The 20,940-nt window shown below is 37.1% G+C and overlaps 3 protein-coding genes and 1 long non-coding RNA gene across 6 annotated transcripts; 1 reads left to right on the forward strand and 3 right to left on the reverse strand.

The window, feature by feature from the left end:
- Positions 1-2,082: 2,082 nt before the first annotated feature.
- LOC120264406 (protein YIPF5 homolog) lies at positions 2,083-3,286 on the reverse strand. Its single transcript, XM_039272218.1, has one exon. It carries the CDS (start codon positions 3,170-3,172, stop codon positions 2,411-2,413), a length of 762 nt encoding a protein of 253 aa, XP_039128152.1. The 5' UTR covers positions 3,173-3,286; the 3' UTR covers positions 2,083-2,410.
- Positions 3,287-4,015: 729 nt separating this feature from the next.
- On the reverse strand, positions 4,016-7,577 carry LOC120264240. 3 transcript variants are annotated; one of them, XR_005537386.1, is made up of 6 exons: positions 7,387-7,577; positions 6,763-6,941; positions 6,464-6,678; positions 5,716-6,392; positions 5,378-5,576; positions 4,016-4,396 (listed from the first exon to the last, which is right to left on the reverse strand). It is a non-coding gene; the product is annotated as an uncharacterized LOC120264240 (long non-coding RNA). The 3 variants fall into 3 exon arrangements; XR_005537387.1 differs by having other exon boundaries at positions 4,016-4,305; positions 5,685-6,392; XR_005537385.1 differs by having other exon boundaries at positions 4,016-4,305; positions 7,387-7,576.
- A 2,609-nt stretch (positions 7,578-10,186) lies between these two features.
- LOC120264810 lies at positions 10,187-17,850 on the forward strand. The gene is given in 6 exon segments (XM_039272659.1): positions 10,187-10,408; positions 10,501-10,865; positions 10,977-11,742; positions 12,469-12,855; positions 12,857-13,570; positions 14,594-17,850. Coding segments are annotated over 5 exon segments (4,827 nt in total). The 5' UTR covers positions 10,187-10,408; positions 10,501-10,817; the 3' UTR covers positions 17,506-17,850.
- A 259-nt stretch (positions 17,851-18,109) lies between these two features.
- LOC120264808 (tetraspanin-6-like) lies at positions 18,110-20,484 on the reverse strand. Its single transcript, XM_039272657.1, is given in 5 exon segments — positions 18,110-18,562; positions 18,655-18,683; positions 18,685-18,975; positions 19,841-20,140; positions 20,142-20,484. Coding segments are annotated over 5 exon segments (852 nt in total). The 5' UTR covers positions 20,334-20,484; the 3' UTR covers positions 18,110-18,522.
- Between the last annotated feature and the right edge of the window lie 456 nt (positions 20,485-20,940).

Below are 20,940 nucleotides of genomic sequence, written 5' to 3' on the forward strand. Positions count from 1 at the left end.
TTCGCTCTTCCTCTATATATAGAGGACAAGGGGCCCGTTCACGTTGTCTATGTGCGATCATATGAGCTTATATCCACCGTAGACTGTGCCTCGAGATTTGGTCTCAATTAATCTATCGGATGGTGATTTCCCACTGTCCGTGAGCGTGTTGCTATTTTATATGTCTTTTATCTTTGTTTGGTAACGGGCGAAGGAGTTGTTGCGAATTAGTAAAGTTATAGGGGCTTAAATAAAAGTTTCCAATTTCTTTTTTATAACTCTTTTAGTTTTAAATATATTATTATTATATATAGTATGTTAAAAAATTTATATATATATATATATATATAGTATTTGAACTTGAGAGTTGTAAATATGGGCGATTTGAGATTATTATTTATATTATTTGTATATATTATTTTTAACGTGTCAATGAATAGCATCAGCATGTGTATACTTTCTTAGACGCAAAAAAAAAAAAAGTTGGAACAAGTTACAAGGTTTATACCATAAATTTAAAATTTTTAAAAAACAATTGTCCATGAACAACTCAATCAAGGTTCATTATCATCTCCTTCAGATAGAAATAATGAAAAGAAGGAACAAGCAAATGTTTGTTAACTAGAGAATCAAACTTTGTGTTTCTAGGCAATATGCTTGCAATTTATATATATACATATATATAGAGATATATTTTTGGAAGTACCTGGGGAAAAAATGTTCTAATAATGGAAGAAGGAAATAATGGTCAAAAAAGGAACTAGAGAGGAAATACAACTGCAAATCCATGGCAGAGAAAAATTTTTAACAAGATCAAGCAATTGGGAGGAAATTCAACAGCAAATCCCTCTCAAAAATTGCACACTAATAATATTTGCTCAAAGACCAAACTAAAAGAGAGAAAAATTTTAACAAGATTAAATACCACCCAGGTCATGGGTTGTGCCATTGGTGTTTTTCAAAGATTACCTGTTAGAGTTGGGAGCATCATATTCAAAGAACAGTTAAAATTAACCAAGAAAATTCCGGTAAGAAATCTTTAGTAGAATGCAAGTGCAATCTGTTCACAAAGTTTTGGATGCTATGGTTATATAAATTCAAGCAAATGTAGGATTCAGATAAAAAATTTAAAAATATATGGAGCATTTACATTCAAAGATCAGTCATTCATAATCAACCAAGTAAATTACAGTAACAAAACTTCAGTAGAATGCATCAAATGCAGTCCCGTTGCCAAATATTTGATGCTAAATCAGAATAATTCAACCAAGTGCAGGATGCAGATAAAAAATTATGAGGATGGCTACAAGATGTCAATCACTCACTTTTGGTAAATAAATTCCATTGTGCATAAATGTTCTACCCACCATTCCTAATCCAGCTTAAATCACAAAGCTAGTAAGGGAACTCTCAAGTCCCTCTATCAACCTCCTAGCCTTCAATAGGCAGCCTATCAATTTGATAAAAATGATTGAATGCTTATTCTCATGCAATTGATGCTGATTTGCTTCACCAGTTTTGGATATGCTCACATCAAAAAATATCATACATGTTATGCTATGCCTACTTTCAAAAACTTCTATAGCCATTCAAACATTTAGTAACAACTTCATCAGATCACATCACCATATATTTATTCATCACTCTACAAATCCACTTACTAAACTTAGCAGTTCATAGTGTCTTTTCAAGATTCATAACATGGACAAATATTCTTTCAGTTTATCTCACCACTGCAATCTAATAATACATTTTGTAAACTAAACAACCGCTGATAACGAATTGGAATGGAAGAAATAACGAACTGAAAGTTTCTTCATTATATATGATATAAGAAATCATAAGCACATGATAGAAGAAGAGATATTGCAAAGCTTTCGAAAAGCTCACAAACACAGATAGATGTGTCATAAAAGAAGCCAGAGTCCAGCAGTGACATGAAACAAAAAAATTTCAGCAGATGAGAAATTATAAATCAGCACAACATCACAACAAAAAAATGTGCAACAAGATTAGTGGAACTAATGCAACAATCAAACTCATGACATGTATTTGATTTGATAATCAAGAATGCAATATCAATAGGAAAAAAAAAAACAAATATCCAGTGATAAAGGAGGAATATATTCAATAGAAAAACAAAGATTTTGGCAAGTATGCCACATAGTCAACTCCCAAGTAAATCAAATCCTCCATTCTTAATCTATATTGAATCCATCCAATTACCCTTCCGGGGTCCTAACAATTTGTGATAATAATCCATTCAAGTAGAACAGTGTAAAAGAAAGCAAACAATTTCTATGGCATCAAAAAACCTAGTGAAGGACAATCACATGCTTAGTGATAACACCATTGTGAAAGATCATATTTTTATGGGGAATTATGCCAGGAAGGAAGAAGGTTAAAAGGTTTCAAGATCCTCACAAGCCAATCAGAAGATCACAAGCAGCGAGAAGAGCAAGTAAACAAGCCAGCAAGCGTACGCGATCAGCCCGCGATGTTCCTCCCCGCATGAAGCCAATTCCACCAAAAGCCGAGCGCAAATCCTAGTGGACCAGAACACGAACATTGCCGCCATCGCAAAGATCACCACCCCGTCGTGCGGCACGAAGAGAGAAACGGCCGAGAAGATCACCATCGGGAGCATGCAATAGCCAACCAAGCTCAAACATCGATAGAGATCCAGATTCCCGTTGCGGCCCGCGAGCATGTTGAAGACGACGTAAAGGAAAAGAGAGGCAACAGTGACCCAGCCAAGGATGATACCGAAGTGGAACTTCCCGGCAAGAAGCTGGAAGAGGCCGAAGGCCATGAGGAAGATGAAGGGGCCGGAGAGATCGGCGTCCTCATGGATGCTAGGGTTTACACGAATTGGATTCAGGATAGAGGTGGTTTTGAGCCAGATCTGCCGCGTGTTGATGCCGAGTTCTTCGAGGAGAGGGGGTTCCTCGTCAAAGGAGGAGAAGGAGCCGGAGGCAGCGGAGGGGAAGGAAGGCGCCGAGAACGACGAAGGAGCCGGAGCTGCACCGATGTCGAAGGACATGAAAGGAAGGGCGGTGGAAGTGGCAGGGCGAGGGGGCTGGAATGGAGGAGCTGATGGCGCCGGCGTGGCACGGCGCTGGTGGGGGACGGCGGCCGGAGTAGAGCTGGAGGCCGGGAAGACCACCGGAGGGACGTTGAACTCTTTCGCCATTGATGATCCCGGATCGATAGCTCGAGAGATCTAGGGCTTCGTTGGAATTTGGGGGAGGTTCTTCGAGCGCGGTGTCGAAGGTGTTCGTGCTTGGGAACCGCTCGGAAGGAGTTGGTGTTCTTTTGCAAATACACCCTCGATTAATAAATATTTAATTTTTTATGGGCTTAAAGTCCCTTGACTTGGACCACAGCCTTGAGTCCATTTGGGCGGCGAAGTGGTTGGGCCAAATATTTGGGCCTCGATTTACTTTTTGATAGTAAATATTTTGGTTCTGTAAAATGAGACGGAGCCATGACAAATTTGCAATTGAACCCTCTATTTAAGACTAAGTTTTGTCAAGGAGTTTTCTACAAAACCAACAAACTTAATGTCATTTTTTTTTGCATTAAAACGCAATTTTATTTTTCAAAATAATTTTGGTTATATAAGAGAGTTATTTTTTTATAAAATATGATAAATATGCTGATACTTATATAGTCTAGTGGTAAAACACACATTTTTTTTTTTAATGAGTAAAATATATGTAGTGAACGCAGATAGTGAATCTTTATGGCGAGCACGAACAATAAACCTAATGTATAGGATAAGAGCACGTAATTCATTCAATATACACCCTTTTATAGAATTTAGATCAAAGGAATTCTTAGCAAGATGCCGAAACTTCAATCCATTTTTGAATAAAAACCCAAAGGTTTTTAAACTAATTTTCAATTAATATGAGCGTGTTACCTCAAAATATCATACATCCAGGGCAACTTTACAACACCACCCAATGCTTAACAAAAGTTTACATATGGAGTTGTCTTGCAAAATGAACAAAATTTATAACATTTTTACATAGAAACCAAAAAGGCTTTAAAAATAATTTTAAATTAAACGAGGATGTCCACACGAAATGTCACATATCCATGATAGTTTTAGAAAACACTCCCTACTTAATAGAACTTTTACACTATGGCGTTTTCTGCAAGATCACCAAACCTAATTTAGATATTTTATAAGAGCATTTTGGCAAAATTTTAGGCACTTTTGCAGCAACACCCTGCATTTTTCCCCTCTCTGGAGTACATGAGTACATCAACACTTTAAAGGTACGGTTATATTCTCCACCCGACCGCATTATCATTGTCCTGCATGTTAACTCATCCTCGTTAAATCATCGTAACAGGTGCATCTCCGTATCTATTTGGACATTTGGCACCCCTTAAATGGCAGTTGTTGCTATATGTCAAAAATAAAAGAAAATAAAATAAAAACCGATCCTAAGTGATTTCAGTTCTTGTGCAATTCAACATAAAAACAAACAGAGAATGATCAAGCATACACAAATGGATAAAATGAAAAATAATACTAATAACAATAATAATAATAGTAGCAATAATGATTCACAGTAATTTCGGATTCCTTGTCAGCACTGTTAAGGAAAACCAGACATTCATAAATAAGTTAACCCTGTAAGCAAGCATTGAAAAGTGATAATAGTTGGTAATTTTATCAGAATAGCTGGTAACACATCCCTACTTAGAAATTTTATCAAAATACTAATCCATGAATGAGCACTGTAGCTGGGACAACATTAAGCATGATTATTTTTGCAGTGTCAGGCAGCTGGTATTTAATATATTAAGAAAAAAATACAGAGATAATATCTTAAGAAAAAAATGTATTGCCAGTGTAGTTTTGAGAGGTCCAAGTCAATGCTTACATTTGATGATAGTGACAAACCATAAAGGTATTAACTGATGATTGTATAGGTTTAAACTTGGCTATTTAAAATAAAGGAAAAGGACCTCTGAATATTTTCAAATTGACCAGTAATCCTTTGTAACAATTTCAGTGACCAGCAAGGTTTTGTATTTAAGAGAAATGACAGAAGTCTAGGATAACTAGGTGGTTAAGAGGTCAGGGAAGAACAACAAAGAGAAATGGAAAGTGAGACTAGAGTAGTTTGGTGGTTCTACATTCAGAAACTAGGAAGAGTAAGGTGAGCTTTAAGAACTCAGAGACATACACTACCAGCTCAAATTGTGTTCAGTAATTGCTAGTGTAAACAATCAAAATTACCAGTAGAGTAGATTCAAATGTATAAAAATTTAACAACTAAGTAAGATTGCTTAATGGATGAGATGTTAGAATTTCAACCAATGAATCTTGACTCAAACTTGTTGGAGTTTGACCTTCATTCTTAAAACATATTCTTACCTCATCTGATAAGAAATCTTCAACAACCAGTAAAATGCACTTTGCCTCATTCCTGATGAAGCCAAATCTTTTCTTGAACATAAAACTAATTCGATATGCTTTCTTTGATAAGAGTTAATGCCATATCCTTTGAGTCTTTTTCAACAGAACCAAGTCAAAAGTTTTGACTTTCTTCACTAAATTGCACAATAATTGGGTTCTGCAAGAAAAGTACATCATAATGAGTTGTCACAAAGCTTGCGATAAACTACACAAATTGGTATAGCATGTACAGTGATAATAATAATAATAATAATAATAATAATACCTTCTACAAGATGCTGGTGTGAAACCATTACCTTTCTGTGGCATTGGTGTGCCATTGGTCCCTTTCTTTTTCCATTGACAAAAATGAATATTTAATATTCATTTCTCTTTGTTGAGGAGTTTATTGTGCTTGTTCAACCAGTAGAAGGGGGACATCAGACATGGAAGGAGTTGCCACAGACTCCTCTTATGCTTTCTGGAAGAGTCTTGCACATGACTGAGAACCCATGCTAACTACATGACCAGTATTAAACCAGGATTCTGGATTGGAAATACAAAATTGATTAACATAAAGGGCGATAAAAAACATATCTTGAAAATATCCATCACGAAGTGATCATAAGGTGCAATTCAATCGCTTTTAACAAATATGCTTCACCGAGCAAGTAATCAGCACAGCATGGGGAACAAAGGTTTCATTTGCATTCAATACATAAACAACATTTAGTAATTGAAACAATTAATTTTAGTCTCATAACCTGAAAATGAAAGCAGAGAAGCTGCTAAGGAAAGAAAATCGGATTAGAAATCAAACATGAGGATAAAAATCACTTGCTAAATCAATAAAGTGTATATTCCCCTAGATGGTTGGTGTTTGTTTCCTTGTCCACAATAGCAACATAGATAATAATCAAGCCTTTACAGCTCTCCCTGAGTTGCATCTACTAAAGTACATTCTTTCAAGATCTAAAACTGAATTCACTGCAACCTGAAAAACAAACATTTATCCAAACATCAGTTAAGTAAAATGACTAATATGTGCACATTCCAAAATCATACCTGACGAAGGCCCGTGAGCTGAATCCTTCTTCCGACATTGTCCAAAATAAGCAAATCTAGTGCTTTCATTTCCAAAACTATATATGGTTTTGATTAATTTCAAAACATAATGTGCTCAGTGAACCTTCACTTTCCTTGACAAGTGATAGATGCTTGAAGACAGCTAGATGCTCAAAGACAGCCAATGGTGCTAACCCAGGATTCTTCTCAGAGCCCTGCATGTCATCACCACACATTATTTCCAGATTACTTCTCAACATAACAGAACTAAACAGAACAATCATCATAAGGTCTTATACCTGAATTTCTTATGATTTTACCACTTCCACGAACTCTATAACCAAGAACACATGCATTTTTTCCACAGCATACACCATCAAACAATGGCCTTATCTCCTTGTGGCACAAAAATATATATATATATATATATATACATCTTGTTCATAGCACCGATCTAACTTGTAAAGATTCATCACAACTGCATAAAGAAAATGTCAAAAGGAGAATCCTCCATTAATTTAAACAAACAATTATAGTAATCAGGTTGACAAACATGAACAAGGATTTACAAGTGATGACCTTTATGTCAGTCAAAAATCAAGAATTTGGGTTTCCATCCAAACATAGTCCTAAATATCGGGAAAAACACTAATACTGACATAAATTTCTCTCTGTTCCTCAAACTAGCAATGTTCATAATCCCTATCACATACTTCAAAACCCACAAAAGAACCCTATTTTCCTTAAATTGAATTACAAACTAATAAAAAAAATGCTCATAAATTAAAATAAAAAAAAAATGCTAATCGGAGAAGAACAAGGCTCAATTAAGAGCTGAAGATTACGTAACCTTGTAAAGTGATTATTGAAACTTGAGAACGACTCAAAAAAAAATCGAATCTTTATCAGGAAAAAGGTCTCACCTTTCCCACCACCCGAACTCCACGGCGAGGCAGCAGGTGAGATAGTATGCGCTAGACGAACGTTCCGGTAATCCTCTCCGACGGGGTGCCCATTCCTTGAGAGATTCAACCAAGAATTTGTGGAAATTTTGAGAAGAGAATGAAAAAAAAAGGCTTTTCTTTTCAGAGGTCCATTTGCTCTGAAAATAGTTGGAAAATGAGAGGAAGTATTTTTATTTTGTTTTTTATTTTATTAATTATTTTTTGGAAATTTAAAATCAACCAATTTTATAATTTTTTCCCTACAAAATGAAGAAAATGCTAAAAACTAAAATGAACTAAACCTGTTTTCCAAAAAATAAGAAAATAGTTAAAATTAAAATTTTAATACTTAGTTATTTTATTTCCCCCATTTTATTTATTTCTCTCTCTATCCACTTAAATCATAATTTAAAGTGATGATAATGACAAATTGTATATTTTAAAAAAAATATAAAATTAATTTTAAATTATGTATATAGTTGGAAAATGATAGGAAATATTTTTATTTTGTTTTTTATTTTATTATTTATTTTTTGGAATTTTAAAATCAACCAATTTTATAATTTAATCCCTACAAAATGAAGAAAATGCTAAAAACTAAAATGAGCTAAACCTGTTTTTCCAAAAATATAAGAAAATAGTTAAAATTAGAATTTTAATACATATTTAGCTTATTTTGCCCATTTTATTTATTTCTCTCTCTATCGACTTAAATTATGATTTAAAGTGATGGTAATGACAAATAGTATATTTAAAAAAACATAAAATTAAATTTTAACTTATGTATGTAGATAAATAATTTGAGACATGTTTTTTTAAAAGTGAACGCTTATAATGAAAAAAAAATAATAAAAAAAGATTATACTTTACTTCCCACATGTCACTTTTATGCACTTCCTCATTTCCAACCTTTTCTTCCAATTCACATCACTCCATATGAAGGACCAATAGATTATTACAATAATACATTGTTGTTATAAATAAACATTATATATATATATATATTGGATAGGTTAAGTGCAAAAAGAATGATCATTCAAATTTGTTAAATCCAAGCAGTTTGTTATATTTTTAAAAAAAATATATATAAATATAAAATGAAATATTTATCTCCCTTATTAAAAAAATTTAAAAAAATCGAGAGAGTGAGTTTGTCCACTTTTATCCAAAAATAAATAAATTTTATTGAATTTTTAATTTTTTTATAAAAAACTTTTATCCAAATATTATAATTTTATTTTTTTGAGTGATATGTGTTTGTATATGTATATATATTTTATTAGAAATGATAGCCAAATAAACATGTATTTCATAGTTTTTTTAAAGTCAATTATCCACCCATTATTTTAAGCTTTTCTTTAATTTTTTTCTTTAGTTTAATCAAGCAAATAGATGCGTTCTAATGAGTATTTCTTAAGTCAAAAGGGTTCACTAGAATCCAAAACTCACAATTCAACCCATAAAATTCCAAAACACACACTCATTAATAAAAGTATAAAACCAACTTGACAAAACAACCAAATTTCAAATATTATAAACAATTAATATATATATATATATATATATATAAAATAATTCTAAAAACTTTATACCATGCCTGAGATTGAAACCGATATAATAAGATGAAAGTAAGGTATTGTTGAGTTTGCGAATGTGCTCCACATGTGTACATGTTTTTGTTTTAAGTTTAAAATTTTAAATAATGATACTTATCACCTAGTGTAAAAAAAAAATCCTAACCCATTAGATGCTAATGCATTTTAAAAAAAATATATTTTTCCTAAATTTTAAAAAATAAATCCACTTTTGGCGATTATTCTCATAAATTCACAAACAAATCATCCCATAGACCAAATCACATAATTTGAAAATCAAAACAATAATTATATTATTTCCTTTTTTTAAAAAAATTAGATTCATTAAACCTAATTCCCACAAGCAAGTCCTTTGAGAGCACATGCGCCGCACGTGCCACATGGATCAAGAGAGGCTTGAAAACGGGTTAACAGAGAGTCAAAAGACTCAAAGCATCCCATGCTTTTCTTCTCCAAAGAGAAAACTCTCAAGAATCCCTCCTTTTTTTTATTTATTATTTTTCTTCTTTTTTTCCTTTTTTTTTTTCTTTTTCTTTATTTCTTCCCACTTTGTCAGTAATCTCTGATTATTATTATTATTATTAGTATTATTAGTATTATTATCCGAAAAAATTTCAGAGATTATAGTGCGAGTATGGCGCAGGGAAAAGGACAAAAAAAGGAGCACGGATCTCGAGGCATGTTCAACGGCGTGGATGGTGGCTCAGGCTTGAAAGATGGTTCTTGCCACGTAAGCCCTACTTCCATCTCCATTACGATAATGGTCCTCTCTTTATCTTTAACACATCATAATTTAATAATTTTTTATATAAATAATTTTCTTATTATTATTATTATCTTGTTTATTAGTTTTGATTTTTGAATTTATCTATAGAAAATCTACAATTAGTCCCTCAATTGAGGCTTAATTATGAAAACGCCCCTAAAGTGATATTTCGAGAAGGGACACGTGTGAGTGCGGTGCACGATGGGGGCGCGAAAGCGGGAGAGATTGAACTTTTCTTTAATTAAAAAAGGGCCCGCGAAATTTCGGGGGCGTGATTTGTGATTTGAGGAAATATAGGGGTAAAATCGTAAAAGTGAAAGGGAATTTTTAATATTTATTATTATTTTTTGGGGGTTTTGAAATAAAATAATTTTTGAGGTACTAAATTGGAAAAAAGAGATCTCACGGACTTGAAAGGGGATTGAAATCCGGTTAATGGCGCCTCTGAAGAGGCATTGAATTCCAGCCTGGGTTGCCCCCATCTATCGGCTTCTCTTTTCTCGGCCTCTCCTTTGCTTCTCAGCGCGCTCTTCTTCTCCGGCGGCGATTGCTTTTCGTTGGGAGTTCACGGCTCTCGGAAGGCGGAGATTGAAGGAAGAAGCACTAGGGCACGGTGTGGTTAACCCTGGAAGCGAGTAAGGTAGGTGGAATCGGTTTTGGTTTCATTTTGACACGGGGTTTGATGGATTTTTGTTGATGATGCTTTGATCGTTGTGGAAATTTGTGGTTTAGTTGTTTTCAGGCGAGTGAGATAGAGGGAAAGGGTGGAGGTATTGGAAATTTGTGGTGGTTTGGGAGAGAAAGGGTTTGGATCGGTGGGGATTTGGGATTTGTGGGTTTTGTGGAGTTTTTTCTCTGATTATTGTGGATTCGGGGCCGCCCATGCCCGGTATTGGTGAGAAATTTCATGCCTCCGGAACCACTGCCATGGGATCGCAAGGACTTCGTTTCCAAAGATCGGAAGCACGACAGAGGGGCGGGTTACGAAGCTGTAGGCGGCGGCAGCGGGTCCTTCTCGTCCTCAACGCCGCGTTGGAGGGAGCCCTACCATGGGCACCGTGATTTCACTCGCGGTTCCCCTCGTCGTCCACCTCCTGGTAACCGCTTTTCAGATCCGAGAAACTTTGGCCAAATCTTTGGTTTTCTTTCTTTGCGTTCTTTGTTTCCTGGTGGATCTGATCATTTTTCTTTGTTTCTTTTTGGAGAAGGCTATTACCGGCAAAGTGGAAACTATCACCAGCTACACGGCGATGATGCAAGGCCTGGCGATCGCTACTGGCCGGAGGATGAGAACTATAGGCCATCTTTTGGGAGATATAATGGCAACAGGAGCAACAGCGGTGGTAGCAGCGGCAGGGAGAGCAGGGGGTATTTCCGGCGTCCCCCATACTGGGATTCGGGTGATTTCTCGCGTGCACACCATGATCCACCGCCACCAACGGCCCCGAGGTCCATTGCTGTACCCGGTGACCCCTCCTGTGCCACAGACGCAACCTTCATCGAGAGACGTTCAAGAGAAACCTGTCAGCACTGTGGATGATGATGCCCTAGTGGACAATGCTTCAGCTACGTGCAAGAAAAGCGATCAGGATCATTCTCTGGGCTCGATCTCTTGGAAACCCTTGAAGTGGACTCGGTCTGCCAGTATTTCCTCGCTGAAGACTGCTAGATCGGAGGTGGATGAGTCTGGCCGTGAGGCAAAGGAGACTCCGACCAGGTCCTCAGCTGCATCTCCTCAGGAGTCTGAGGATGGTGTTGCCAAGAAGAAGCAGCGGCTTGGATGGGGCCAGGGCCTGGCAAAGTATGAGAAACAGAAGGTTGGTGGATCTGATGATGGTTCTACCAAAAATGGACTGGTGCCATGTGATAGCAGTTCGAAGAGCACCGTCAGCGACACAAGCCCTAAGGAGGCTGGTTCTGCTGGATGTCTATCTCCGGTCACAAGGTCATCCATAGCTTGCAGTTCGTCTCCAGGTGAGCGTTGAGACTTTTCCTTCAACCTTGTGCTTCTTTATGTTCGGTAATATTGATTTGATTTGTCCATTTGAACAGCAGTACATTAATTATGAAACATTGAGTTGCCATTGTTGTTTAATATGTTCTTATGTCAAAGGTTTTAACAAACTTTGCTGGAATTCCTCAGTGTCTGTCGACTCTGTCTGTTGTTCTTGTCATTTAGGATAGGTTATTGAAGAATGACAGATATCTGAAACATTTACTTAAGTATCTTTCTAGTAACTAGTATGGTCTATTTATACTCCTTTAGAGTTTAAACTAAACATCTTGCGCTGAAGATTTATCTTCTCCCATTTTTGGACAGTGTTTGTTCGTAGTTCAGAGATTTTAATTAAGCTCGTTTCCTTTGTTTCCTTTGGTGCCTTCTTTCGCTCTATTTTTTTAGCATGCTTCTATTTGTGCCCTTGCTACATGGCAACTGTCTCTTGCCTTGGGGGAAGAATCAAGAATCACAACAGATGATTTTATCTACTCTTCTCCTTGTACATTTTTTTCCGATCTCAACTTTACTTTGTATTGAACTCCCATGATGTTCAGGTTTGCTTTTGGTTATATTCTATGCTGTATCTGATTATCATAACACAGCATTTTGTTGTACAGTCATGGCTGGTAAATTTTTCAATGATCCGATTACATATTTTGGACCATGTAATTCTAAATGCTCTTGCTTTTCTGTTGCACCAGGTGTGGAGGACAAACCATGTGTTAGGGCAAGTGATCCTGATACTACTGATCTTAGTGGTTCTTCCATTATTGATTCTCAGAATAATGTTAAAGAATTTCTGTTTGAACACTATGAGGCTGATCCTATGGGCACCCTAAATAAAGTGCTTACTGACCTGTTGCAACCTGAGGATTCCTGCTTTGGTGATTCTACTTTCACAAGACATACTGCCATTAGCAAATTGCTTTTATTGAAAGGTGATATTTCCAAGGAATTGGAGAAGACTGAATGTGATATTGACTTGTTTGAAAATGAACTGAAATCCTTGGATTTTGATGGAAATAATAATCAGTGCCATGTTGCCCTGCACTCCACCTGTTATTATTGCCACGGAACCTTGTGGAGAGTCTGCTGATGGTACCTCAGTGATCTCATTCAGTTCTGCTCTTGTTAAGGATCAGCAAATAGCTTCTATCAGCACACAAGTAATTGAATCGTTAGATGATTGTGATGCTGCTCTCAAAGATGCTGGTAGTGAAAGCTCTGACACGTTTTCATCAAAATTAGGCAAAGCATCATTGGGGAAGGCAATTTCTGATTGCGACTCCCAGATATTAGCTGTATCTCCTCTTGTTGAAGATGTTGATTTCACAGACCAAGCACCAGATCCCCTTCCACCTGCTGCTGATTGTATTGGCAGAGACAAGAATGACATGGAATATGCTAATTTTAGTGAAAACTCATGTGGGACTGGAGGTTCTAGTTTGTTCAGTGCTATTTTGGAATCAAACCGTGGTTTGAAGGAGGAAGCTATGAAGGGGCTGCCAAATGATGCACCTTTATTTGACTTTTGGAAGTTGGGGAAACTCTCTTCTTTGCAGGCAAATGACATGCTAATAAAAGAAAAGCTGGCTTCTCGCAAGCACCGTCTTAAATTTAAAGAGCTAGCTCTTACTCTCAAGTATAGGGCATTTCATCATTTGTGGGCAGAGGATCTGCGGTTGCTTTCTATCAGAAAATATCGTTCCAAATCACAGAAGCGCATTGAGCCCAGCAACCGTTCATCACAAAGTAGTTCTCAGAAGCATCGTTCATCTTTTCGTTCACGATTTGCATTACCTGGTATGTTGATGGCCTCCTTCTGAATGATTTATTTTTTTTTCAAATTTGTAAAAAATGCCATAACCTTGAAAAAGGATGAATCTGAACTTTACAATTTACCTCACCTTTAGCTGGATGGTTACGATGCATAACCTAATTATAAGTGGGTTGATTTAGTAGCCTTTATATTGTCAGTCAAAACTTTTTCTTTCCCCATTGATGATATATTATAAAATCTGGTTATCTTCCTTTGCGTCCATCCTGTTTTCAAAGTTATTATAGATGAATGCTTCTAAAGCAACATTGAATCTGGCCATCTTATTTTATGTGCAACCTTTCTTCAAAGCTGTTATGGTTATGATGCATAACCTAATTATAAGTGGGTTGATTTAGTTGCCTTTATATTGTCTGTCAAAACTTTTTCTTTCCCCTTTGACGATATATTATAAAATCTGGTTATCTTCCTTTGCGTCCATCCTGTTTTCAAAGTTGTTATAGATGAATGCTTCTAAAGCAACATTGAATCTGACCATCTTATTTTATGTGCAACCTATTTTCAAAGCTGTTATAGTTGAATGTTTTTGAATTTCTAGGAACTGATTTTTACCTTAGCGATTCAATACTTGTTCATGTTCTAATCATACTCCTTTGTTGAGTTTGAATTCTTCAGGTTTGTTTTATGTCATCTTTAAGATTTTAGAGGTAATTTGTATGTTGCAACTTAATTTAAAAAATGATAGCTCTTGCCATCTTAAGAGCTTCTCAGAGAAGCACCTCGTCAAGAAGTTTCCGGGGAGAAACATACTCCTGATTAATGAGGCTATAGGAATACCTTTGAGGTTCAGTAATTCTTATTATAAATAGAACTATAATATTACCCTTGTATAACAACTAGAATACTTTAATTTAGTCTTGACTTTCAACCTGAATGTATTTAAAATTGTACTTTTTTTATCAGCCAGAATACTTTCATTTAGTTTGACTTTCAACCTGCATGTTTTGTATTTTCATTTAGTCTGACTTGAGATTTTGTTCTTACTTCAGCTGGTAACTTGACACTTGTTCCAACTTCAGAAATAGTTGATTATACCAAACAGTTGAAGTCAGATTCCAAGCTTAAGGTTTACAGGAGCAATTTGAAGATGCCTGCACTCAACTTAGATGAAGAGAGCAGGAAGACAGTTTTTGTTACACACAATGGTTTGATAGAGGATCCAATTGCTTTTGAGAAGGAGAAGGAGATGATAAATCCATGGATGCCAGAGGAAAGAGAAGTTTTTATGGAAATGCTTGCTACATGGGGAAAAGACTTCTCCAAAATTGCTTCTTTTCTTAAGCACAAGACCATTGCAGATTGTGTTGAGTTTTATTACAAGAACCATAAGTCCGACAGTTTCAGAGAAGTGATGAAATGCCTTGCCCTCAGAAAGCAGTGGCAGCTACCGGCCAACAACTATCTATCAACATCAGGAAAGAGGTCTCAGCGAGATTTCAATGCAGTTCCTCTTGATATGTTGGAAGCTGTATCCATGGTCGCAGCACATGATAATGAGACAACAGGGAACCAGCGCAAGTTTGATCAAAGGCCAGGTTTTGGTAGCTATGATGATTTTAGAATGCCTGGTGATGCTCATGGTTCTGTGGATAAGCGTGATCTTTTGCGGCATGAGAAAGAAACGACAGCCGCTGATGCATTGGCTGGCATACGTGGAGCTCTATCTTCAGAGGCCATGAGCCCTTGGATCGCTACTTCTATTGGGCCTGCTGAAAGGATAAATTTCGCAATGCCTGACCGTCCTTTGACACCTGGAGTTACCCAGAGCATTGATGAAGAAGAAGCTTTCTCTGATGAGGGATTTGGTGAATTTGATTCTGCTGATTGGACGGATGCTGAAAAGACTGTGTTTATCCAAGCATTGAGCATGTATGGGAAGGATTTTGCGAGAATATCCCGCTGTGTTGCTAGTCGCACAAAGGAGCAATGCAAGATTTTCTTTAGCAAGGCTCGGAAGTGTCTTGGTCTGGATATCCTCTATCAAGGACCATGCAACGTGGCAACACCAAGGAGTGATACCAATGGAGGGAGGAGTGACACAGATGATGGTTTTGCTGCAGAAATGGATTCGGCTGTCTGTAGCACACAATCCTGTTCTAGAGTTGATACTGAAATGACTAGATCTGTGGTAAATACTGTTGGGGAAGATTTTGCTCATGCCGGGAATTTGTCCTTGCAAATGGAGATGGATAGGTCAAGTGAACACCATGTGTCAGAAGGAATAGATCAGGAGGAAATTGAGACGAAAGCTACTGATCTAGACTGTGATCTAAATAATGATGGATTGATGAGGCTGGGGGATGACTCCAGACCTGTTCATGTTCCAAAGGATGCAAGTGATGCTGTGGTGGGAAGCCACGGAAATGTTTCTTCAGGTGGTGTTGCAGGTTTTGTTGCTGATACTGAATTGAAGAAAAGTGGCAATTGTCCAGCAGTGTCATCATCGGATACAGTTAGTCTGGAGTATGTGGCCTCTGACTGCTTAAAATTGCGGACTGTTGAAATGACTCATGGGAGGAGTAATGAGGAAAATTGTTCTAATGGAACTGAGATGCAAGACTTGGATTCTGTATTTGTGGAAGGGCAAGGGGTGAAGATAGGCACTGATTCAAATAAAAGTGGTTCTCTTTGCTTTGAAACAGATCCATGCGCTAACGAAACTGCATCTTGCCTAGGAAATAAGGTGACTGCTTGCTCTAGTTCTATTTTCCCCCCAAACTACCACAATCAAATCCAGCAAGATCTGCTTCCTTCCATACAGAAGAGATACCTACTCAATTCTTTGAATCAGGAGAGTTCCATCTCAGTGCCTGTTTTGCCTGATCCATCTTCCTCTTCTTTTGGGGACCCTGTTCATACAGGCTTACAATCAAATCTGATCTATGAAGGACTCAAGCAGCATGAGAATCCAGTGACCGGAAAACTTTATCAGCAGTATTTCTTGGGAAGTTCAACATTAAATCAGATCAGCCAAACTTTGCAAGCTCTCACAGGCTATCCTCTGCAGTCTGTGGATCAGCAGGAGTTTAAACAAGGGCCTGAAATGATCAGTGGGAGATCAGAGATTCAGCAAAATTGCCAGAATGGAAATGGGCTATCACCATCAAGTGGAATCTTTGATATTGGCCTGCATAATTTGAAGCCTGTTGATCCAAAGATCTCACATCAGAGGTCTGAGATGCTTGGCTCTGGTAGGAATGATGAGCAACCAAATACACTACCAAAGCCATGCACTCAGTCTTTCTCTGAGAATGAGGAGCAGTCACGCCAAACTGGTGATGTGAAGCTGTTTGGTAAGATCCTAAGCAATCCATCTTTACAGAAATCAAAATCAACCTCATGTGAAAGCAGTGGTGGTAAGCCTCCTGGTCAAAAAAGAGACTCAGCACAGAAGCCATCCAATTGCCAGAATGATGCCAGTGCAGTTGCATCTCTCTCTCATAGTAGTAGGCACTCCAGTCCAACTGACATACCTGTTAGAAGTTATGGCTACTGGGATGGAAACCGAATACAAACTGGCTTCTCATCTTTGCCAGAATCAGCTGTGTTATTGACGAAATTACAAGGACCATTGGCAGGGTTATCATTTTATCCTACCAAAGATGCCCTTCCCAGTAATACCAGAGTTCGGACAGAATATCAGCAAGCTTATACACAGCCAGTCTCATCAGGAGGGACCCTACCTGGCTTCCAACAGCAGGGTAGGACGGCAAGACAGGGTAACGCAGCAGCAGTGGTTGGAGGGGGGATCCTTGGTAATGGCGGTGGTGGTGGTAGTGGCGGTAGTAATGCTGGGGGTTGTACAGGGGTGTCTGACCCTGTGGCAGCCATTAAAATGCATTATGCCAGGAGAGCAAAGCTCTTGGCAAGCTTGGAATCATGGAGGCAAACAGACAGGTAGGAGAGGAGACCCCCAAAGGAGGTGGTGGTGGTGGTAGGTAAGGGTAGTGTTTTGGTAGGGAGGGTTATCAGGCATGGTTTTAATGCCTTGTTGTATCATAGCTTTTGTAATGTTCCTAGTGAATGAAACAGGGGTTGGGGGGAGAGTGGGTAGCTTTCCTGTCCATATCGTTTTAGGATTTCAGCATGTTGCTTTTAAAGCCTTCTCTCTCTCTCTCTCTCTCTCTTCTCTTTTTCTTTTTTTTTTCTTTCTTTATTTTCCCTGGATTGCCCAGGTGTTTAGATGATAAAAGCCTTTTGTTATTATTTGTTTTAATAGTACATGATCCAGCGCCAAGCTTCGAGACGTCCTCTCGTCTCCGTGGTTGTGAGTAAAAAGGTAAGAGTTCTTACTCCTTCATGTTTGCATTTACTTGTTAATAATCCTCAGGTTGATGATTAATCCAGTCAAACATGCTCCTGAATGCTTGGATTGTTATGCTTTTACTTCTGTTACTATGAATCATGGTTGATTCTGAGGTTGATGATTAATATAGTTCACAAAATACGAAATCTTGTTTAGAACAGCATTATGTTACTGATGGTGGGTCTTTTTCTTGTTAGTCTGAAAGCAAAATAGTTTATTATTGAATTTGGTGGGCAGATGCTGGTGCTACTCATTGATTCCCAAACTTTAATCTAGACTAGTCTATTAGTTTCGCTGTTGGAATAAGAATAACATCACAACTTTTAGAAAACTTGAGAAAGTGGACTTCTACCTACCTACCTACCTACCCAATTTGTTGACTCATCTTGCTTACTTTTAACAAATTTCCAGCATCTACAAGATAAACGCTAGAATGTTCCAAGTTTTACATTCTTTGTTGTTCCTATAAGCACTCAACCAACTTGTGCAGCTTATGACCAAAATCCAGCCCTGTGCTTCCACTTTCCAAGAACTATACATTCAAACTTAACAAACAACATTACCATCTCAACCCAGAGATCACTGAACTCAGCTGCCAAAAACTTTCAAACTTTAGTAAAGCTGTTCCCTTTGATCACGTAACCATCTCCACCTGCAAAAGCATTAGATACATTGTATTATATATCTCATATTATTATGTTAATTAATCATTGGGTAGAAAGAAAAAAAAGTAAAAATGATCACCAGTAATAGTCCCAGCGAGGCCGGATTTTTCGACATACGGTTCTCCCCGTAAGGGTAGTCGGTCTCGGAACGGCGTGAGTTGCGAAATGCACAACAACCAATGGAGTAGATGCCGATGAGAAAGATGAGGATGACGACGTTGAGAACGGAGAGCTTGTGCCAATCTTCCCTCACTTGTTCTAAAACCCCGGCTTTGCATGAGTCACACTCGTAGCAAAGCACGCTCGCCGCATTGTTCCATCGGTAACAGTCCTCGTCTTGTGCTGATATGGTTGTGCCTCCATCGTACGTGCATGAAGTTGGTGGTTTGCAACACCCTGACTGCTCAAGCCATGCAAAATTATTTAATTAATAAATTATTTTATGGGAAATTAAAATTAATTACCGCGATTTATAATCCAGATGTATATATATATATGTATATATATTTGGTAGCATGCGTTCTTAGCTTGTGGAGTGTATTTGAATATATTAAACAAAAATTAAATAGCGTATGAGGATAAACTATTTAAATATATGCAAATGATTTTTGTATTTAGTGATTTTTTATATCTGGAAGTTAGATTTTTACTCACTATATTTATTAATTCTAGGTAAATATACGCTGCAACTTCAAACAAATATATATATATATATATTTTTTTTTTTTCATTTTTCAATCATAAAATTTTATTTTATACCATTTTTATAATAACTTTGTTTTATTGTATTCCTTGGATCTTTAACTAATTAAAAAAAAACATATTTTCATTTTTTTGTGTTTAGTAAATTAAAATTTTACTATAAAAATGATTAAATGGTTAACTAAGCACTACAAGGCCATGCAATAATAATTAAAACAATAATCACTATCTTGGGTTAAAACACTTACACAAAAACCTTTTAAATAAATGGCTTAATAAATTATTTAAAACAGTTTCAGTGTAATAAATATAAGAAAAAGAGCCTTTTTGTTGGTAATAATAATAACAACAACAAAAAAACCTCTATAGTTTTTCATCATTTCCCTAAAACTATTTCCAAAATATATTAAACGTAAATATACATACATACATACATACATACATAGATTAGAAAATAACAAAAAAAAAACCCTCTAAAATTTATATATATCTATATATTAACTCTAAAATCTTCATTTAAAAAAAAAAATCCTCAATTTTATTATATAAAAAAATAAAAAAACCTGAATTGGAGTGAGACTGCGCTGGAGGTAATCAAGAGGAGTCCAAGAAGCGATCTTTTCGCAAGCTCGAGAACCAACGACGCAAGCTCTCGCCGTTTGCCAATACTTCGGCTCCTCGATCCGCCGGCGCAGCCACCCGGAGTAGCTCTCCAGCCTATACTCCTTGTAGTTCCGGCCGGGCACCGCCACAGCTCCTCCCCCTCCGGTCACTGCGAATCCAAAGACCGTGATCCCTAACAACGCCCCGATGAGCACAAGCATCGCCAGCAAGTACAACCACAGCGCCCATGCTAGGTTGAAAGCACGCCCCCACGAACCCCGCCAGCGACACCAGCAGCACCACAAACCCTAGCACCAGCAACGGCACCTGCAGCGTTGATTCGCATGTTTCTGAGCTCCGTGCCAACCATAGTCCCCCGCCGATGATCGGGATCGAGGCCAGCAGCGTCAGTAGGTTCAGGTACCCAATCACCGTATTGCTAAACCTATACATCCTCTTCTGCTTCTTGTTGTTGTTCTTCTTCTTTTCTGGTTTGATGCTTGATGGTTTCTTGATTCTTGTGAGTGCTTTAGGGTTGGGGAGAATTGATCCATTTTATTGCTTTTTCACTTTGTGCTTTAATAATGGAGGAATTGGGGCAGCTTTTTTTTTTTGGTGCATGCTTTCTTTTTTCTCTTTTCATCCTCAAAGTATCTGTGATTTTGATATTTATGTAAAAAAATATATTATATTTATTAATATTCATTTTTTGTTTTGGTTTTAATGAATGCTAATTAGGATTGGAGACATTTCCTTGTGAAAAGTTGATTCCTTTATGATAAAATTAACAGCAAATGATAAGCTTAATAGTAAGAGTCGCATGCTTGAATTACTTTGATTTTGTTGGTGTTTGCTTATTGACAAAGGAATTGCTTTTTGAAGGATAAGATTTGGAGAGAGAGCTATCATACTTTAATTTGGCACCATTTAGCCCTCAAAAAGAATTCAAATACGGAAGAGAAGAAATATTCTAATTTTGAGAGACATCTAGTGGCTACCATTGTGGAAGTTAGAATTTGGCATCTTTAGCTGAATGACACTTTGCTCATTATTATTATCC

This window comes from Dioscorea cayenensis, chromosome 7 (assembly GCF_009730915.1).
Source record: "Dioscorea cayenensis subsp. rotundata cultivar TDr96_F1 chromosome 7, TDr96_F1_v2_PseudoChromosome.rev07_lg8_w22 25.fasta, whole genome shotgun sequence".
In the NCBI taxonomy this organism is placed as follows: Eukaryota; Viridiplantae; Streptophyta; class Magnoliopsida; order Dioscoreales; family Dioscoreaceae; genus Dioscorea; species Dioscorea cayenensis.